Source organism: Salminus brasiliensis, unplaced genomic scaffold (genome assembly GCF_030463535.1).
Source record: "Salminus brasiliensis unplaced genomic scaffold, fSalBra1.hap2 scaffold_93, whole genome shotgun sequence".
Taxonomy (NCBI): domain Eukaryota; kingdom Metazoa; phylum Chordata; class Actinopteri; order Characiformes; family Bryconidae; genus Salminus; species Salminus brasiliensis.
The window spans coordinates 18,789-35,000 of NW_027326709.1; the positions used below are offsets into that span (position 1 = coordinate 18,789).

General features: G+C 44.9%; 2 protein-coding genes across 2 annotated transcripts in view; one reads left to right on the forward strand and one right to left on the reverse strand.

Annotated features, from left to right (window-relative positions):
- Positions 1 to 258: 258 nt before the first annotated feature.
- ugt1b1 (UDP glucuronosyltransferase 1 family, polypeptide B1) lies at positions 259 to 12,058 on the forward strand. The gene is made up of 5 exons (XM_072672147.1): positions 259 to 1,034; positions 8,420 to 8,551; positions 9,761 to 9,848; positions 11,233 to 11,452; positions 11,647 to 12,058. The coding sequence occupies exons 1-5, from the start codon at positions 267 to 269 to the stop codon at positions 11,924 to 11,926; spliced, it is 1,488 nt and encodes a 495-aa protein (XP_072528248.1). The 5' UTR covers positions 259 to 266; the 3' UTR covers positions 11,927 to 12,058.
- Positions 12,059 to 12,501: 443 nt separating this feature from the next.
- Positions 12,502 to 16,212, reverse strand: part of cflara (CASP8 and FADD-like apoptosis regulator a) — a 6,736-nt gene continuing 3,025 nt past the window's right edge. Inside the window, exons 4-10 of the mRNA XM_072672153.1 lie at positions 15,695 to 15,827; positions 15,580 to 15,623; positions 14,939 to 14,990; positions 14,799 to 14,851; positions 14,000 to 14,078; positions 13,177 to 13,690; positions 12,502 to 13,091 (exon numbers count right to left, since the gene is read on the reverse strand). Of these exons, the coding sequence (XP_072528254.1) occupies positions 12,965 to 13,091; positions 13,177 to 13,690; positions 14,000 to 14,078; positions 14,799 to 14,851; positions 14,939 to 14,990; positions 15,580 to 15,623; positions 15,695 to 15,827 (1,002 nt within the window). The 3' untranslated portion in view covers positions 12,502 to 12,964. The remainder of the gene's footprint in view (positions 13,092 to 13,176; positions 13,691 to 13,999; positions 14,079 to 14,798; positions 14,852 to 14,938; positions 14,991 to 15,579; positions 15,624 to 15,694; positions 15,828 to 16,212) is intronic.

Below are 16,212 nucleotides of genomic sequence, written 5' to 3' on the forward strand. Positions count from 1 at the left end.
TCTCTCTCTGTCTCTCTCTCTGTCTCTCTCTGTCTCTCTCTCTCTCTGTCTCTCTCTCTGTCTCTCTCTCTCTCTCTCTCTCTCTCTCACACACACACTCTGAAGCTTCCTCCCTGGCCCCTCCCCTCTCCCACTCTGTGCCGCTCTCTCAGTGTTTTGGATCAGTTAGCGTTAGCAGAGTTATGGGGTGGCCGGTTTGCCAGTGGGCCCCGGGGCTCCTGCTGTGGGCGTGTGTGTGCCCGGCTCTGGGCGGCCGACTGCTGGTGATGCCAGTGGATGGGAGCCATTGGCTGAGTATGAAACTGCTGGTGTCAGAGCTGGCCAGTAGGGGGCATCATGTCCTGCTGCTGGTTCCAGAAACCAGTGTTCTGATCGAGGGGTCCGAACTGATGCGCATCCAAACCTTCCCGGTCCCGTATGGTCGCGAGGAACTCTCCTCCAGCATGTCAGGGTTGCAGCAGGATGTCTTTCAGCGCTCCCCCCCACTGACGGATGTCCTGCTGAACGTGCAGAGACTGCTGAGCTTCACGGACACACAGGTCCGAGGCTGCGAAGCTCTGCTGTTCAACCAAACGCTGATGGAGAAACTGAAGAGGGAAGACTTCAACCTCCTGCTGACCGACCCCTTCCTGCCCTGTGGCTCTATCCTGGCCGCTGCCCTGCGCCTCCCGTCTGTCTATTTCCTGCGGGGGTTGCCCTGTGGATTAGACATTTTGGCTGCTCAGTGTCCGGCCCCCATCTCCTATGTACCCCGGTTCAGCGTGGCGGTGACTGACCGCATGAACTTCCCTCGGCGTCTGCAGAACGCCCTGATGAGCGCTGTTGAGCTGCTGCTGTGTCGGGTCATGTACCGCAGTTTCGATGAACTGACCGCACGCTACCTGGACAAACCTGTGTCGTACCGCGAGCTGCTGGGCCACGGCGCCATCTGGCTGCTCCGGTATGACTTTACATTCGAATACCCCAAACCCACCATGCCGAACATGGTCTTCATCGGGGGAATAAACTGCAAAAGAAATGCAGCCCTGAGAGATGTAAGTAAACTGTAGTGAACTCAGGACAGTCTCTCAGGACAGTCATTCAGGACAGTTACTCTTAGAATCTACTCAGGACAGTTTCTCAGGACAGTCATTCAGGACAGTTACTCTTAGAATCTACTCAGGACAGTCTCTCAGGACAGTTACTCTTAGAATCTACTCAGGACAGTCTCTCAGGACAGTCATTCAGGACAGTTACTCTTAGAATCTACTCAGGACAGTCTCTCAGGACAGTCATTCAGGACAGTTACTCTTAGAATCTACTCAGGACAGTCTCTCAGGACAGTTACTCTTAGAATCTACTCAGGACAGTCTCTCAGGACAGTCATTCAGGACAGTTACTCTTAGAATCTACTCAGGACTGTCTCTCAGGACAGTCATTCAGGACAGTTACTCTTAGAATCTACTCAGGACAGTTTCTCAGGACAGTTACTCTTAGAATCTACTCAGGACAGTCTCTCAGGACAGTCATTCAGGACAGTTACTCTTAGAATCTACTCAGGACAGTCTCTCAGGACAGTTACTCTTAGAATCTACTCAGGACAGTCTCTCAGGACAGTCATTCAGGACAGTTACTCTTAGAATCTACTCAGGACAGTCTCTCAGGACAGTTACTCTTAGAATCTACTCAGGACAGTCTCTCAGGACAGTCATTCAGGACAGTTACTCTTAGAATCTACTCAGGACAGTCTCTCAGGACAGTCATTCAGGACAGTTACTCTTAGAATCTACTCAGGACAGTCTCTCAGGACAGTCATTCAGGACAGTTACTCTTAGAATATACTCAGGACAGTTTCTCAGGACAGTTACTCTTAGAATCTACTCAGGACAGTCTCTCAGGACAGTCATTCAGGACAGTTACTCTTAGAATCTACTCAGGACAGTCTCTCAGGACAGTCATTCAGGACAGTTATTAATTATACAGTTTTAATTGATTCCCCCCCTGTTTTCAGGAAAGTGTGTGTTGGGAAAGTGTGTGTTGGGAATTGTAACCAGCTAATTTTTCCTGTCTGTTTGCTGGGTGAAGTTAATTGGGGTTAAGTGTTTAAATCCTCAAACTCTGCAGTTCTTTTTCCTGCGTACCACCAAAGCAGCCCGTAGTAATCTGACTCCTCGTCTGGGGCAGTTGCTGGGGTACAGTGAGGAGAACAAGTATTTGATACACTGCTGATTTTTCAGGTTTTCCCACTTGCAAAGCATGTAGAAGACTGTAATTTTTATCATAGGTACTCTTCAACTGTGAGTGATGGAATCTAAAACAAAAATCCAGAAAAATACATTGTATGATTTTTAAATAATTAATTTCCATTTTATTGTGGGAAATAAGTATTTGATCATCTATCAACCAGTAAGAATTTTGGCTCTCACAGACATGTTACTTCTTCTTTAAGAAGCCCTCCTGTTCTCCACTCATTACCTGTATTAACTGCACCTGTTTGAACTCGTTACCTGTATAAAAGACACCTGTCCACACACTCAATCAGTCAGACTCCAGCATCTCCACAATGCCCAAGACCAGAGAGCTTTGTAAGGACATCAGGGATAAAATTGTAGACCTGCACAAGGCTGGGATGGGCTACAGGACAATAGGCAAGCAGCTTGGTGAGAAGGCAACAACTGTTGGTGCAATTATTAGAAAATGGAAGAAATGCAAAATAACGGATAATCTCCCTCGGTCTGGGGCGCCATGCAAGATCTCACCTCGTGGAGCATCAATGATCTTCAGGAAGGTGAGGAATGAGCCCAGAATTACACGGCAGGACCTGGTCAATGACCTGAATAGAGCTGGGACCACAGTCTCAAAGAAAACAATCAGTAACACTCTACGCCGTCAAGGATTAAAATCCTGCAGTGCACGCAAGGTGCCCTTCCTCAAGCCAACGCATGTCAAAGCCCGTCTGAAGTTTGCAAATGACCATCTGAATGATCCAGAGGAGGAATGGGAGAAGGTCATGTGGTCTGATGAGACAAAAATAGAACTTTTTGGTTTAAACTCCACTCGTCATGTTTGGAGGAAGAAGAATGATGAGTACAACCCCAAGAACACCATCCCAACCGTGAAGCATGGCGGTGGAAACATCATTCTTTGGGGATGCTTTTCTGCAAAGGGGACAGGACGACTGCACCGTATTGTGGGAAGGATGGATGGGGCCATGTATCGTGAGATTTTGGCCAACAACCTCCTTCCCTCAGTAAGAGCACTGAAGATGGGTCGTGGCTGGGTCTTCCAGCATGATAACGACCCAAAACACACAGCCAGGGCAACTAAAGAGTGGCTCCGTAGGAAACATCTTAAGGTCCTGGAGTGGCCTAGCCAGTCTCCAGACCTGAATCCAATAGAAAATCTTTGGAGGGAGCTTAAAGTCCGTGTGGCCCAGCGACAGCCACGAAACCTGAAGGCTCTGGAGGAGATCTGTATGGAGGAGTGGGCCAAAATCCCTGCTGCAGTGTGTGCAAACCTTGTCAAGAACTACAGGAAACGTCTCATCTCTGTAATTGCAAACAAAGGTTTCTGTACCAAATATTAAGTTTCTTTTTCTGGTGTATCAAATACTTATTTCCCACAATAAAATGGAAATTAATTATTTAAAAATCATACAATGTATTTTTCTGGATTTTTGTTTTAGATTCCATCACTCACAGTTGAAGAGTACCTATGATAAAAATTACAGTCTTCTACATGCTTTGCAAGTGGGAAAACCTGAAAAATCAGCAGTGTATCAAATACTTGTTCTCCCCACTGTAAGTGTGTGTGTGTGTGTGTGTGCTTCTCCACCCCCTAACTTCCTGCTCTTCCTCTCTTGGGTGGGTTTTGTTTGGAGTGGGCCGAGTTGTTGTCTCTGCTTACAGAGACTGAGGCCAGATGGTTGGTTTTGAGGGTCGAGACGAGCTGAAAAGAGCTCAGACTGTAAAAACTTCAGAGTCGGTTCTGAGAGTCGGTTCTGAGAGTCGGTTCTGTGGTTCTGCTAGATCCTTTCTTGAGGATCTTCATAAACAGAAATGTGAGTTAAAGAGGGTCACTCCTCCTCCGCTGCACCAGTGCTAGAATCTGTGTCTGAATCTCGAACCCTCCAGACAAAGAGCCATGACCTCATGACCCTGTGTCTATGATGAGTGTATGCAGACTTCCCTCCACTCTGTGTGTGATCTTTACTGCCACTGGTGGAGGAGCTGAACACTGTAGCTCTCACTGGACGTCAGTGATGAAGGGCGGACACTGTGGTCAACCAGTGGAGTTCTCATGTTTAGGTTCTGAATTACTGAAGAGTAAGTGTTCAGCATGTCACTCTTACAGCTGAAACACAACACACAGCTCTTACACACAGCTCTTACACACTGCTCTTACACACAGCTCTTACACACTGCTCTTACACATAGCTTTTACACACTGCTCTTTCACACTACTCTACTCTTACACACTGCTCTTACACATAGCTTTTACACACTGCTCTTTCACACTGCTCTTACACACTACTCTTACACATAGCTTTTACACACTACTCTTACACACTGCTCTTACACACTGCTCTTTCACACTGCTCTACTCTTACACACTGCTCTTACACATAGCTCTTACACACTGCTCTTTCACACTACTCTACTCTTACACACAGCTCTTACACACTGCTCTTACACACTGCTCTTACACACTACTCTTACACATAGCTTTTACACACTACTCTTACACACTGCTCTTACACACTGCTCTTTCACACTACTCTTTCACACTGCTCTCTTACACACTACTCTTTCACACTGCTCTTACACATAGCTTTTACACACTACTCTTACGCACTGCTCTTAGACACTGCTCTTACACACTACTCTTACACACTGCTCTTACACACTGCTCTTACACACTACTCTTACACACTGCTCTTACACACTGCTCTTACACACTACTCTTACACATAGCTTTTACACACTACTCTTACACACTGCTCTTACACACTGCTCTTTCACACTACTCTTTCACACTACTCTTTCACACTGCTCTTACACATAGCTTTTACACACTACTCTTTCACACTGCTCTTTCACACTACTCTTACACACTACTCTTACACACTGCTCTTTCACACTACTCTTACACATAGTTTTTACACACTGCTCTTACACACTACTCTTACACACTACTCTACTCTTACACACTGCTCTTACACACTGCTCTTACACACTACTCTTACACATAGCTTTTACACACTACTCTTACACACTGCTCTTACACACTGCTCTTTCACACTACTCTTACACACTACTCTTACACACTGCTCTTACACACTGCTCTTACACACTGCTCTTACACACTACTCTTACACATAGCTTTTACACACTACTCTTACACACTGCTCTTACACACTGCTCTTTCACACTACTCTTTCACACTACTCTTACACACTACTCTTTCACACTGCTCTTTCACACTACTCTTTCACACTGCTCTTTCACACTACTCTTACACATAGCTTTTACACACTGCTCTTACACACTACTCTTACACACTACTCTACTCTTACACACTGCTCTTACACACTACTCTTACACACTACTCTTACACACTACTCTTTCACACTGCTCTTTCACACTACTCTTACACACTACTCTTTCACACTGCTCTTTCACACTACTCTTACACATAGCTTTTACACACTGCTCTTACACACTACTCTTACACACTACTCTACTCTTACACACTACTCTTACACACTACTCTTTCACACTACTCTTACACACTGCTCTTTCACACTGCTCTTACACACTGCTCTTTCACACTACTCTTACACACTGCTCTTTCACACTACTCTTACACATAGCTTTTACACACTGCTCTTACACACTGCTCTTACACACTACTCTTACACACTACTCTACTCTTACACACTGCTCTTACACACTACTCTTACACACTACTCTTACACACTACTCTACTCTTACACACTGCTCTTACACACACTACTCTTACACACTACTCTTACACTGCTCTTTCACACTACTCTTTCACACTACTCTTACACACTACTCTTTCACACTACTCTTTCACACTGCTCTTACACATAGCTTTTACACACTACTCTTACACACTGCTCTTAGACACTGCTCTTACACACTACTCTTTCACACTACTCTTACACACTACTCTTTCACACTGCTCTTTCACACTACTCTTACACACTGCTCTTTCACACTACTCTTACACATAGCTTTTACACACTGCTCTTACACACTGCTCTTACACACTACTCTTTCACACTGCTCTTTCACACTACTCTTTCACACTACTCTTTCACACTGCTCTTTCACACTACTCTTTCACACTACTCTTTCACACTACTCTTACACATAGCTTTTACACACTGCTCTTACACACTACTCTTACACACTACTCTACTCTTACACACTGCTCTTACACACTACTCTTACACACTACTCTACTCTTACACACTACTCTTACACACTACTCTACTCTTACACACTACTCTTACACACTACTCTTACACACTGCTCTTTCACACTGCTCTTTCACACTGCTCTTTCACACTGCTCTTACACACTGCTCTTTCACACTACTCTTACACATAGCTTTTACACACTGATCTTACACACTGCTCTTACACACTGCTCTTTCACACTACTCTTACACATAGCTTTTACACACTGCTCTTACACACTGCTCTTACACACTACTCTTACACACTACTCTACTCTTACACACTGCTCTTACACACTGCTCTTTCACACTACTCTACTCTTACACACTGCTCTTACACACTACTCTTACACACTACTCTACTCTTACACACTGCTCTTACACACTGCTCTTTCACACTACTCTACTCTTACACACTGCTCTTACACACTACTCTTACACACTACTCTACTCTTACACACTGCTCTTACACACTACTTACACACTACTCTACTCTTACACACTGCTCTTACACACTGCTCTTTCACACTACTCTTACACACTGCTCTTTCACACTGCTCTTTCACACTGCTCTTACACACTACTCTACTCTTTCACACTGCTCTTTCACACTGCTCTTACACACTGCTCTTTCACACTGCTCTTACACACTGCTCTTACACACTGCTCTTACACACTGCTCTTTCACACTGCTCTTACACACTACTCTACTCTTACACACTGCTCTTACACACTGCTCTTTCACACTGCTCTACTCTTACACACTGCTCTTACACACTGCTCTTACACACTGCTCTTACACACTACTCTACTCTTACACACTGCTCTTACACACTGCTCTACTCTTACACACTGCTCTTACACACTGCTCTTACACACTGCTTTTTCACACTATAGCTTTGTTTAGGGACGATTTATAAGGAATAAGACAGTGGTTAGTGGTGGTTAGTGGAGGTTAATGGAGGTTAATGGTGGTTAGTGGAGGTTAATGGGGGTTAATGGAGGTTAATGGGGGTTAATGGAGGTTAATGGGGGTTAATGGTGGTTAGTGGTGGTTAGTGGAGGTTAATGGAGGTTAGTGGAGGTTAATGGTGGTTAGTGGAGGTTAATTGAAGGTTAATGGAGGTTAGTGGAGGTTAATGGTGGTTAGTGGAGGTTAATTGAAGGTTAATGGTGGTTAGTGGAGGTTAGTGGTGGTTAGTGGTGGTTAGTGGAGGTTAATGGTGGTTAGTGGAGGTTAATGGGGGTTAATGTAGGTTAATGGGGGTTAGTGGTGGTTAGTGGAGGTTAATGGTGGTTAGTGGAGGTAAATTGAAGGTTAATGGAGGTTAATGGAGGTTAATTGAGGTTAATGGGGGTTAATGGAGGTTAATGGAGGTTAATGGGGGTTAATGGTGGTTAGTGGAGGTTAATGGTGGTTAGTGGAGGTTAATGGTGGTTAGTGGAGGTTAATGGTGGTTAATGGTGGTTAGTGGAGGTTAAAGGGGGTTAATGGAGGTTAATGGGGTTAATGGAGGTTAATTGGGGTTAATGGTGGTTAATGGGGGTTAATGGGGGTTAGTGGAGGTTAATGGTGGTTAGTGGAGATTAATGGAGGTTAGTGGAGGTTAATGATGGTTAATGGTGGTTAATGGAGGTTAATGGTGGTTAATGGTGGTTAGTGGAGGTTAATGGTGGTTAATGGTGGTTAGTGGAGGTTAATGGAGGTTAATGGTGCTTAATGGTGGTTAGTGGAGGTTAATGGTGGTTAGTGGAGGTTAGTGGAGGTTAATGGTGGTTAGTGGAGGTTAATGGTGGTTAATGGTAATTAAATCCTGCTTTCACTAACAGGAGCTTCAGTGCTGCAGGGGAAGGAACATGGCGTTTTGCCTCTAAAGTCTGAACATCTTCCACCTTGTTTAGGTTGTGTCTGTGGGAACTGTTTAAGAGGCTACTTATCTTTCTTCTGTTGCAGGAGGTGGAGGAGTTTGTGGACGGCTCCGGAGAACACGGCCTTGTGGTTTTTACGCTTGGCTCTCTGGTTTCTACAATGCCGGCAGAAAAGGCTTCCATCTTCTTCCAGGCCTTCAGCCAAATCCCACAGAGAGTAAGAGCTGATTAACCCTCTCAGTACCAGCAGCTCCGAGCCTCCGCCCCTCAGCCTGGATCTTCCACTCCAGGAGCAACCTGCCAATGTTGTGTTGAGCAGGGAACCCAGTGTTAGGCAGTGTGAGGGAACCCAGTGTTAGGTAGTGAAAGGAAACCCAGTGTTAGACAATGTAAGGAAACCCAGTGTTAGGCAGTGTGAGGGAACCCAGTGTTAGGTAGTGAAAGGAAACCCAGTGTTAGACAATGTAAGGAAACCCAGTGTTAGGTAGTGAAAGGAAACCCAGTGTTAGGCAGTGCGAGGAAACCCAGTGTTAAGTAGTGTGAGGAAACCCAGTGTTAGGTAGTGTGAAGGAACCCACTGTTAGACAGTGTGAGGAAACCCAGGGTTAGGCTGTGTGAGGAAACCCACTGTTAGGCAGTGTGAAGTAAAACCAATGTTAGGTAGTGTGAGGAAACCCAGTGTTAGGTAGTGTAAAGGAACCCAGTGTTAGGCATTGTGAAGGAACCCAGTGTTAGGTAGTGTAAGGAAACCCAGTGTTAGGCAGTGTGAGGAAACAGTGTTAGACAGTGTGAAGAATCAGTGTTAGTGTGAGGAAACCCAGTGTTAGGTAGTGTAAAGGAACCCAGTGTTAGGCAGTGTGAAGGAACCCAGTGTTAGGTAGTGTGAAGTAAAACCAATGTTAGGTAGTGTGAGGAAACCCAGTGCTACGCAATGTGAAGGAACCCAGTGTTAGACAGTGTGAGGAAACATAGTGTTAGGTAGTGAGAGGAAACACAGTGTTAGACAGTGTGAGGAAACCCAGTGTTAGTGTGAGGAAACAGTGTTAGACAGTGTGAGGAAACAGTGTTAGACAGTGTGAGGAAACACAGTGTTAGACAGTGTGAGGAAACAGTGTTAGACAGTGTGAGGAAACAGTGTTAGACAGTGTGAGGAAACACAGTGTTAGACAGTGTGAGGAAACAGTGTTAGACAGTGTGAGGAAACACAGTGTTAGACAGTGTGAGGAAACATAGTGTTAGGTAGTGAGAGGAAACCCAGTGTTAGGTAGTGTGAAAGATTTCTTCTTTTTCTTTTCGGGATGTTTTCTTCTGTTTCTGTTACAGTTACTATTGAATAACAGTTTATTATAGCAAATTTGTAGTGTATGACTGTCTTTGTGTGCATGTGTGTGTGTGTCTGTGTGTGTGTGTGTGTGTGTGTGTACAGGTTGTGTGGCGATACACAGGAGAACATCCAGCTCATGTTCCTGAAAATGTCAAGCTGATGAAATGGCTTCCTCAGAATGACCTGCTGGGTGAGCATCTCTCTCAGTTCTGGTGGGAGTGTGTTTATGTTGTGGTGGGTGTGTGTTCCGGTTCAGGTGGGTGTGTGTTTAGGTTCTGGTGGGAGTGTGTTTCGGTTCTGGTGGGAGTGTGTTTAGGTTCAGGTGGGTGTGTGTTTAGGTTCTGGTGGGTGTGTGTTTAGGTTCAGGTGGGTGTGTGTTTACGTTGTGGTGGGAGTGTGTTTACGTTCTGGTGGGTGTGTGTTTAGGTTCAGGTGGGTGTGTGTTTAGGTTCAGGTGGGAGTGTGTTTAGGTTCTGGTGGGAGTGTGTTTAGGTTCAGGAGGGTGTGTGTTTAGGTTCAGGTGGGAGTGTGTTTGGGTTCTGGTGGGAGTGTGTTTAAGTTCAGGTGGGAGTGTGTTTCGGTTCAGGTGGGTGTGTGTTTGGGTTCAGGTGGGAGTGTGTTTAAGTTCAGGTGGGAGTGTGTTTCGGTTCAGGTGGGAGTGTGTTTGGGTTCTGGTGGGAGTGTGTTTAAGTTCAGGTGGGAGTGTGTTTAGGTTCAGGTGGGTGTGTGTTTAGGTTCAGGTGGGAGTGTGTTTCGGTTCAGGTGGGTGTGTGTTTGGGTTCTGGTGGGAGTGTGTTTAGGTTCTGGTGGGAGTGTGTTTCGGTTCAGGTGGGTGTGTGTTTAGGTTCAGGTGGGAGTGTGTTTCGGTTCAGGTGGGAGTGTGTTTAGGTTCAGGTGGGAGTGTGTTTCGGTTCAGGTGGGAGTGTGTTTCGGTTCAGGTGGGTGTGTGTTTAGGTTCAGGTGGGAGTGTGTTTCGGTTCAGGTGGGTGTGTGTTTAGGTTCAGGTGGGAGTGTGTTTAGGTTCAGGTGGGAGTGTGTTTCGGTTCAGGTGGGAGTGTGTTTCGGTTCAGGTGGGTGTGTGTTTAGGTTCAGGTGGGAGTGTGTTTCGGTTCAGGTGGGTGTGTGTTTAGGTTCAGGTGGGAGTGTGTTTCGGTTCAGGTGGGTGTGTGTTTAGGTTCAGGTGGGAGTGTGTTTCGGTTCAGGTGGGAGTGTGTTTCGGTTCAGGTGGGAGTGTGTTTAGGTTCAGGTGGGTATGTGTTTAGGTTCAGGTGGGAGTGTGTTTAGGTTCAGGAGGGTGTGTGTTTAGGTTCAGGTGGGAGTGTGTTTAGGTTCAGGTGGGAGTGTGTTTAGGTTCAGGAGGGTGTGTGTTTAGGTTCAGGTGGGAGTGTGTTTAGGTTCAGGTGGGACTGCTGTAGAACCAGAACCAGGTTTAACCTAGAACACGACCCACTGAAACATCTCAATGGATCAGTTCGGGACTTTACTACCAGTAGTCCTGATCCAGTAGGTCTGTGCTTTGCTGGCCTCTGATTGGTCCTGCAGGTGATTAATGATGGATGTTCTATATCGTTTAGGTCACCCGAGAACCCGTGCCTTTATTACTCACGGTGGAACGCATGGTATCTACGAGGGCATATGCCACGGTGTTCCCATGGTAATGCTGCCACTCTTTGGTGACCAAGGAGACAACGCACACCGAGTAGCGAGTCGCAGAGTGGGCGTCGTCCTGAACATTCATGACATCACGCCAGAGATGCTGACTGACGCCCTCAACACAGTCATAAACGACAGCAGGTGATCAATAATCAAACACTGGCCACCAGCACCCGCACTGACCATCGGATCAGCTTTAGAGATCCTTCTCTGAGGGTTCTGTAGTGAGAACCCAATTCCAGTAAAACCAGACCTCCTCGATTATCATTTACTGTATTCTGTAGAGCTCTTCCTCACCATCCTCCTCCTCTCTCTCTCTCTATCCCCCTTTCCAGTTACAAGCAGAGGATGGTGAAGCTCTCGGCTGTTCATAACGACCGGCCCATAGAGCCGCTGGATCTGGCAGTCTATTGGACAGAATTTGTAATGAGACACAAAGGGGCGGAGCATCTGCGACCAGCTGCTCATGACTTAAACTGGTTCCAGTATCACAGCCTGGATGTGATTGGCTTCCTGCTTGTTGTCATGGTGATTGTATTTATGGTGCTGATGAAGTGCTGCCTGTTTTGTTTACGACGATGTGGCGGGAAACTGCGGAAGCGGAAGGAGGACTGAGTCCTGAACAGGAAACCCAGGAAACCTTTCCAGACAAACTCGACTTTCAGTAGAATTCACAATAAACTGGGATTTTTTAAAAGTACTTCTTAAGCCTAATCTTAATCCAAATCTTAATCCTCCCGCCTGTATGATCCAAAGAATCTCAACTGAATAAACTGGTCTATTCCTCCTCCTGTTCCCACTTCAGTCCGACTCCTGTTCTAATCCAGCTCAAGTATTTGAGCGTTTCAGTATTTCAGTAATTTCATATTTCAGTATTTTAATATTCCAATATCAGCATTTCATTATTTTAGTACTACTTTGAAGATAATTACTGATATGTGAATTTCTTTAGGTGCTATAAACTGAGCTGCAGAAATTAAATCAGTAAATTTAAATAATGAACATTTTTTAATTATTATTAAGAACGTACAATATTCCACACAGCATTCCATTCCACTCAGGAAATATTGTATTATTCTAATGGTTCTTTTTATTAAAGCAAACTTAAAAAACACCAATTAAATAAGAATAATCATTAAGGAAGTGTAGACAGGGTTTGTAGTGTGTTATAAAGTGTAGAGAAGTAAAAATAGGAATTTCATACGTTTATTTAAGATGAAGAAATATTGGATGAAGTCAGGAATTTGCTCTTTTCCTAATTTTTTAACAGAATATTTTCTTATTTTTAAATGAAACATTGGTTTGTCTTTGTTTCATTTTCAAGTTTCAGCAACTATTTGTTTTTAAGACAAACAGAGTGTGTGTGTGTGTGTGTGTGTGAGAGAGAAAGAAAAATAATATTTTTCATCAAAAGAGAATTTCCTTCATTAAATGCAATGTTATTACAACTGAAACACTGTTATAAACCTGTTATTAACCCGTTTTTAACGTGTGGTAAATGTTATCTGCCTAATCAAAAGATAAACACAAATATATAATATATATTTATAAATGCAGTCTCTTTAATCTACTTCAAAGTGGTTTGTATGAAATTAAATATGATAAATAAGTCTGAGCTGCGGCAGTGAGTTAGCTTTTCTGCAGTAATAGCAGTTACAGGAACACACTCCTGCGCAGTGTGTGGAAGAGTGTGAGGTGATAAACTCTGTCGGGGTTCCTCCGGTTGTGCTCGAACACATCTCTGTTCACGTCCAGCAGAGCGTCCAAGAGAGGAAGCCTCCTAAACACACACACACACACACACACACACACACACAGTTACTTTATTAACACCACTCAAAAACAAACAAAAAAAGATGCTGTACCTTTGACGCCCTCTGAGGAGGGCGGAGCTTAGTGCTTGCAGGTAAACTGAGTGGTGGCCCTGCTTCTCCAGTAGCCACGCCTCCGTCTTGCATGAACTCCACAAGATGTCCGCTGCAGCTGGAAGTGTCTTCCAGACAGACGTCTGTCTGGTAGCAATGTGGGGTGGCAATCCATCTGTCTCGAGGTACGGGTCGTCCTGCGTCTGTGGAGTGGGTGGAGCCTCTGCATAACTCTGCATGAAGAACAGTTTGGGTTTTCCGGCCAGAAGGGGGCAGCGCACAGGGCTGAAGAGATGCCGCAAGTCTGCCAGCGCAAGCCCCGGGCCCTCAGCGTCCGTGGCCAGCAGGTGTGTGTCCGAGCCGCGGCTCAACAGGCAGCAGCAGAACGCGGAGAATCGCTGTAGCACCCCCTGCTGGCCGGCTGACTGCAACAATGAGTATACCTCCCCCACACCCAGCAGGGTGTGAAGGTCCACACGGAAACTGAGCTGCTCAAACGTGTCCTTCAACACCTCTGAATAACGAGAGAAACCAACATCACACACACACACACACAAAGTGAGAATACAGTAGTCAGATAAGGACGGCTGCAGTCATCACGGGTCCGTGAAACAGAATTTACAGCGAGATCAGCGCCTCAACGTTTTAATGATCAACAAACCCGATCAGATGCAGATTAGTGACAAATCACAGAGAATTCAATCAGATATCAGGATTCCTTCCAGCTCCCACCTACTTACACACACTCCACTCCACTAGGAGGCACTGGAGGATGATCACAGCTATAGACTTAAGTTACACACAGACACACACACACACTCACCTCCATCACAGCCAACGCAGTCAATGATCACACACATGCCCCTGAACTCAGGATTAATGTAATACTCATCCACAGAGGCCTGGTGCACACAAAGAACAAGCATCAGATCTAACATCTAACATCTACTAACATCTATCAGCACTGACTACCATCTCTTAACATCTACAAACATTTACCAACATCTATTAACATCTCTTAACATCTACAAACATCTACCAACATCTATTAACATATATTAACATCTACAAACATTTACAAACATCTACTAACATCTATCAGCACTGACTACCATCTCTTAACATCTACAAACATCTACCAACATCTATTAACATATATTAACATCTACAAACATTTACAAACATCTACTAACATCTATCAGCACTGACTACCATCTCTTAACATCTACAAACATCTACCAACATCTCTTAACATCTACAAACATCTACCAACATCTATTAACATCTCTTAACATCTACAAACATCTACCAACATCTATTAACATATATTAACATCTACAAACATTTACAAACATCTACTAACATCTACTAACATATATCAGCACTGACTACCATCTCTTAACATCTACAAACATCTACCAACATCTACCAACATCTCTTAACATCTACAAACATCTACCAACATTTACAAACATCTACCAACATTTACAAACATCTACCAACATCTCTTAACATCTACAAACATCTACAAACATCTACCAACATCTATTAACATCTATTAACATCTACTAAGATCATATAGTAAAGGGGGAGGGGTGTAGTAAAGTGGGAGGGGTGGAAACCTGTGTGTGTTGAGCTCCACTTTCAGGTACTGAAAATTTCAGAGTCTGGATTTCTGCAGGAATCAGAACCAGAACCAGAATCAGAATCAGAATCAGAACCAGAATCAGACCTGATTAATTAAAGAAGCTCAGAAACTTACCTGCACTCTGCCTCTGCTGCTTTCTTTCTGGAGATTGAGAACCAACACCAACCTGCAAAGAGATCAAACCTCACCTTCACCCTCATCTTCACCTTCAACATCATCTTTACCTTCAACATCATCTCCACTTTCACCCTCATCTTCAACATCTCCACCTTCACCCTCATATTCACCTTTAACATCTCCACCTTCACCCTCATCTCCACCTTCAACATCATCTCCACCTTCACCCTCATCTTCACCTTAAACATCATCTCCACTTTCACCCTCATTTTCACCTTCAACATCATCTTCATCTTCAACATCATCTCCACTTTCACCCTCATCTTCACCTTCAACATCTCCACCTTCACCCTCATCTCCACCTTCACCCTCATCTCCACCTTCAACATCATCTTCACCTTCACCCTCATCTTCACCTTTAACATCTCCACCTTCACCCTCATCTCCACCTTCAACATCATCTCCACCTTCAACATCTCCACCTTCACCCTCATCTCCACCTTCACCCTCATCTCCACCTTCACCATCACAGACAGGCCTAATACTGCACCAACATCATCATCCTCATTTCTTTCAACACTAAAACCACAGAGCGTGTTCACAGTGTGTGTGTGTGTGTGTGTGTGTGTGTGTGTTACCTGTGCTGGACTCTGGGAGACCTCTTTCTCTGCGCTGTTCTGACCTGAAGGAAACAGCAGAGTTATCACAGTCAGTCTGATTCAGTCTGATGATCTGAGTGAGGGGCAGTTTTACCTTTCTGGTATGACTGAATCCGCCTGGCGAGGTCCACCCTCCCGATTCTCCTCAGACACCCCTCCACCACCTCCACCTTCTCACACGACACTTTATCTATCTTCTCCAGCTCTGCCACAACGTCCAGGAAGCTCTGCAGAAAAACAACAACCAAAGCGCTTCAGACCCACAAACTGCACACAGCTCTTAGCCCCGCCTCCCTCACAGACAGCTTGTTCTCCAGAGACTGGATGCTGGCTAGCAGGATGCCAGGCTGGGGTGGTCAGCCCATTTCCCTCATGCCGCTGCTTCAGTGTATATACGGTATACAAAGCCAAGACATATAGGGTATACAGGGCATATAGGGTATACAGGGTAAAAAGAGTATATAGGGTATACAGGGCATATAGGGTATACAGAGTACACAGGGTATATAGGGCATATAGGGTATACAGGGTAAAAAGAATATATAGGGTATATAGGGCATATAGGGTATACAGAGTATATAGGGTATACAGGACATAGGGTATACAGGGTAA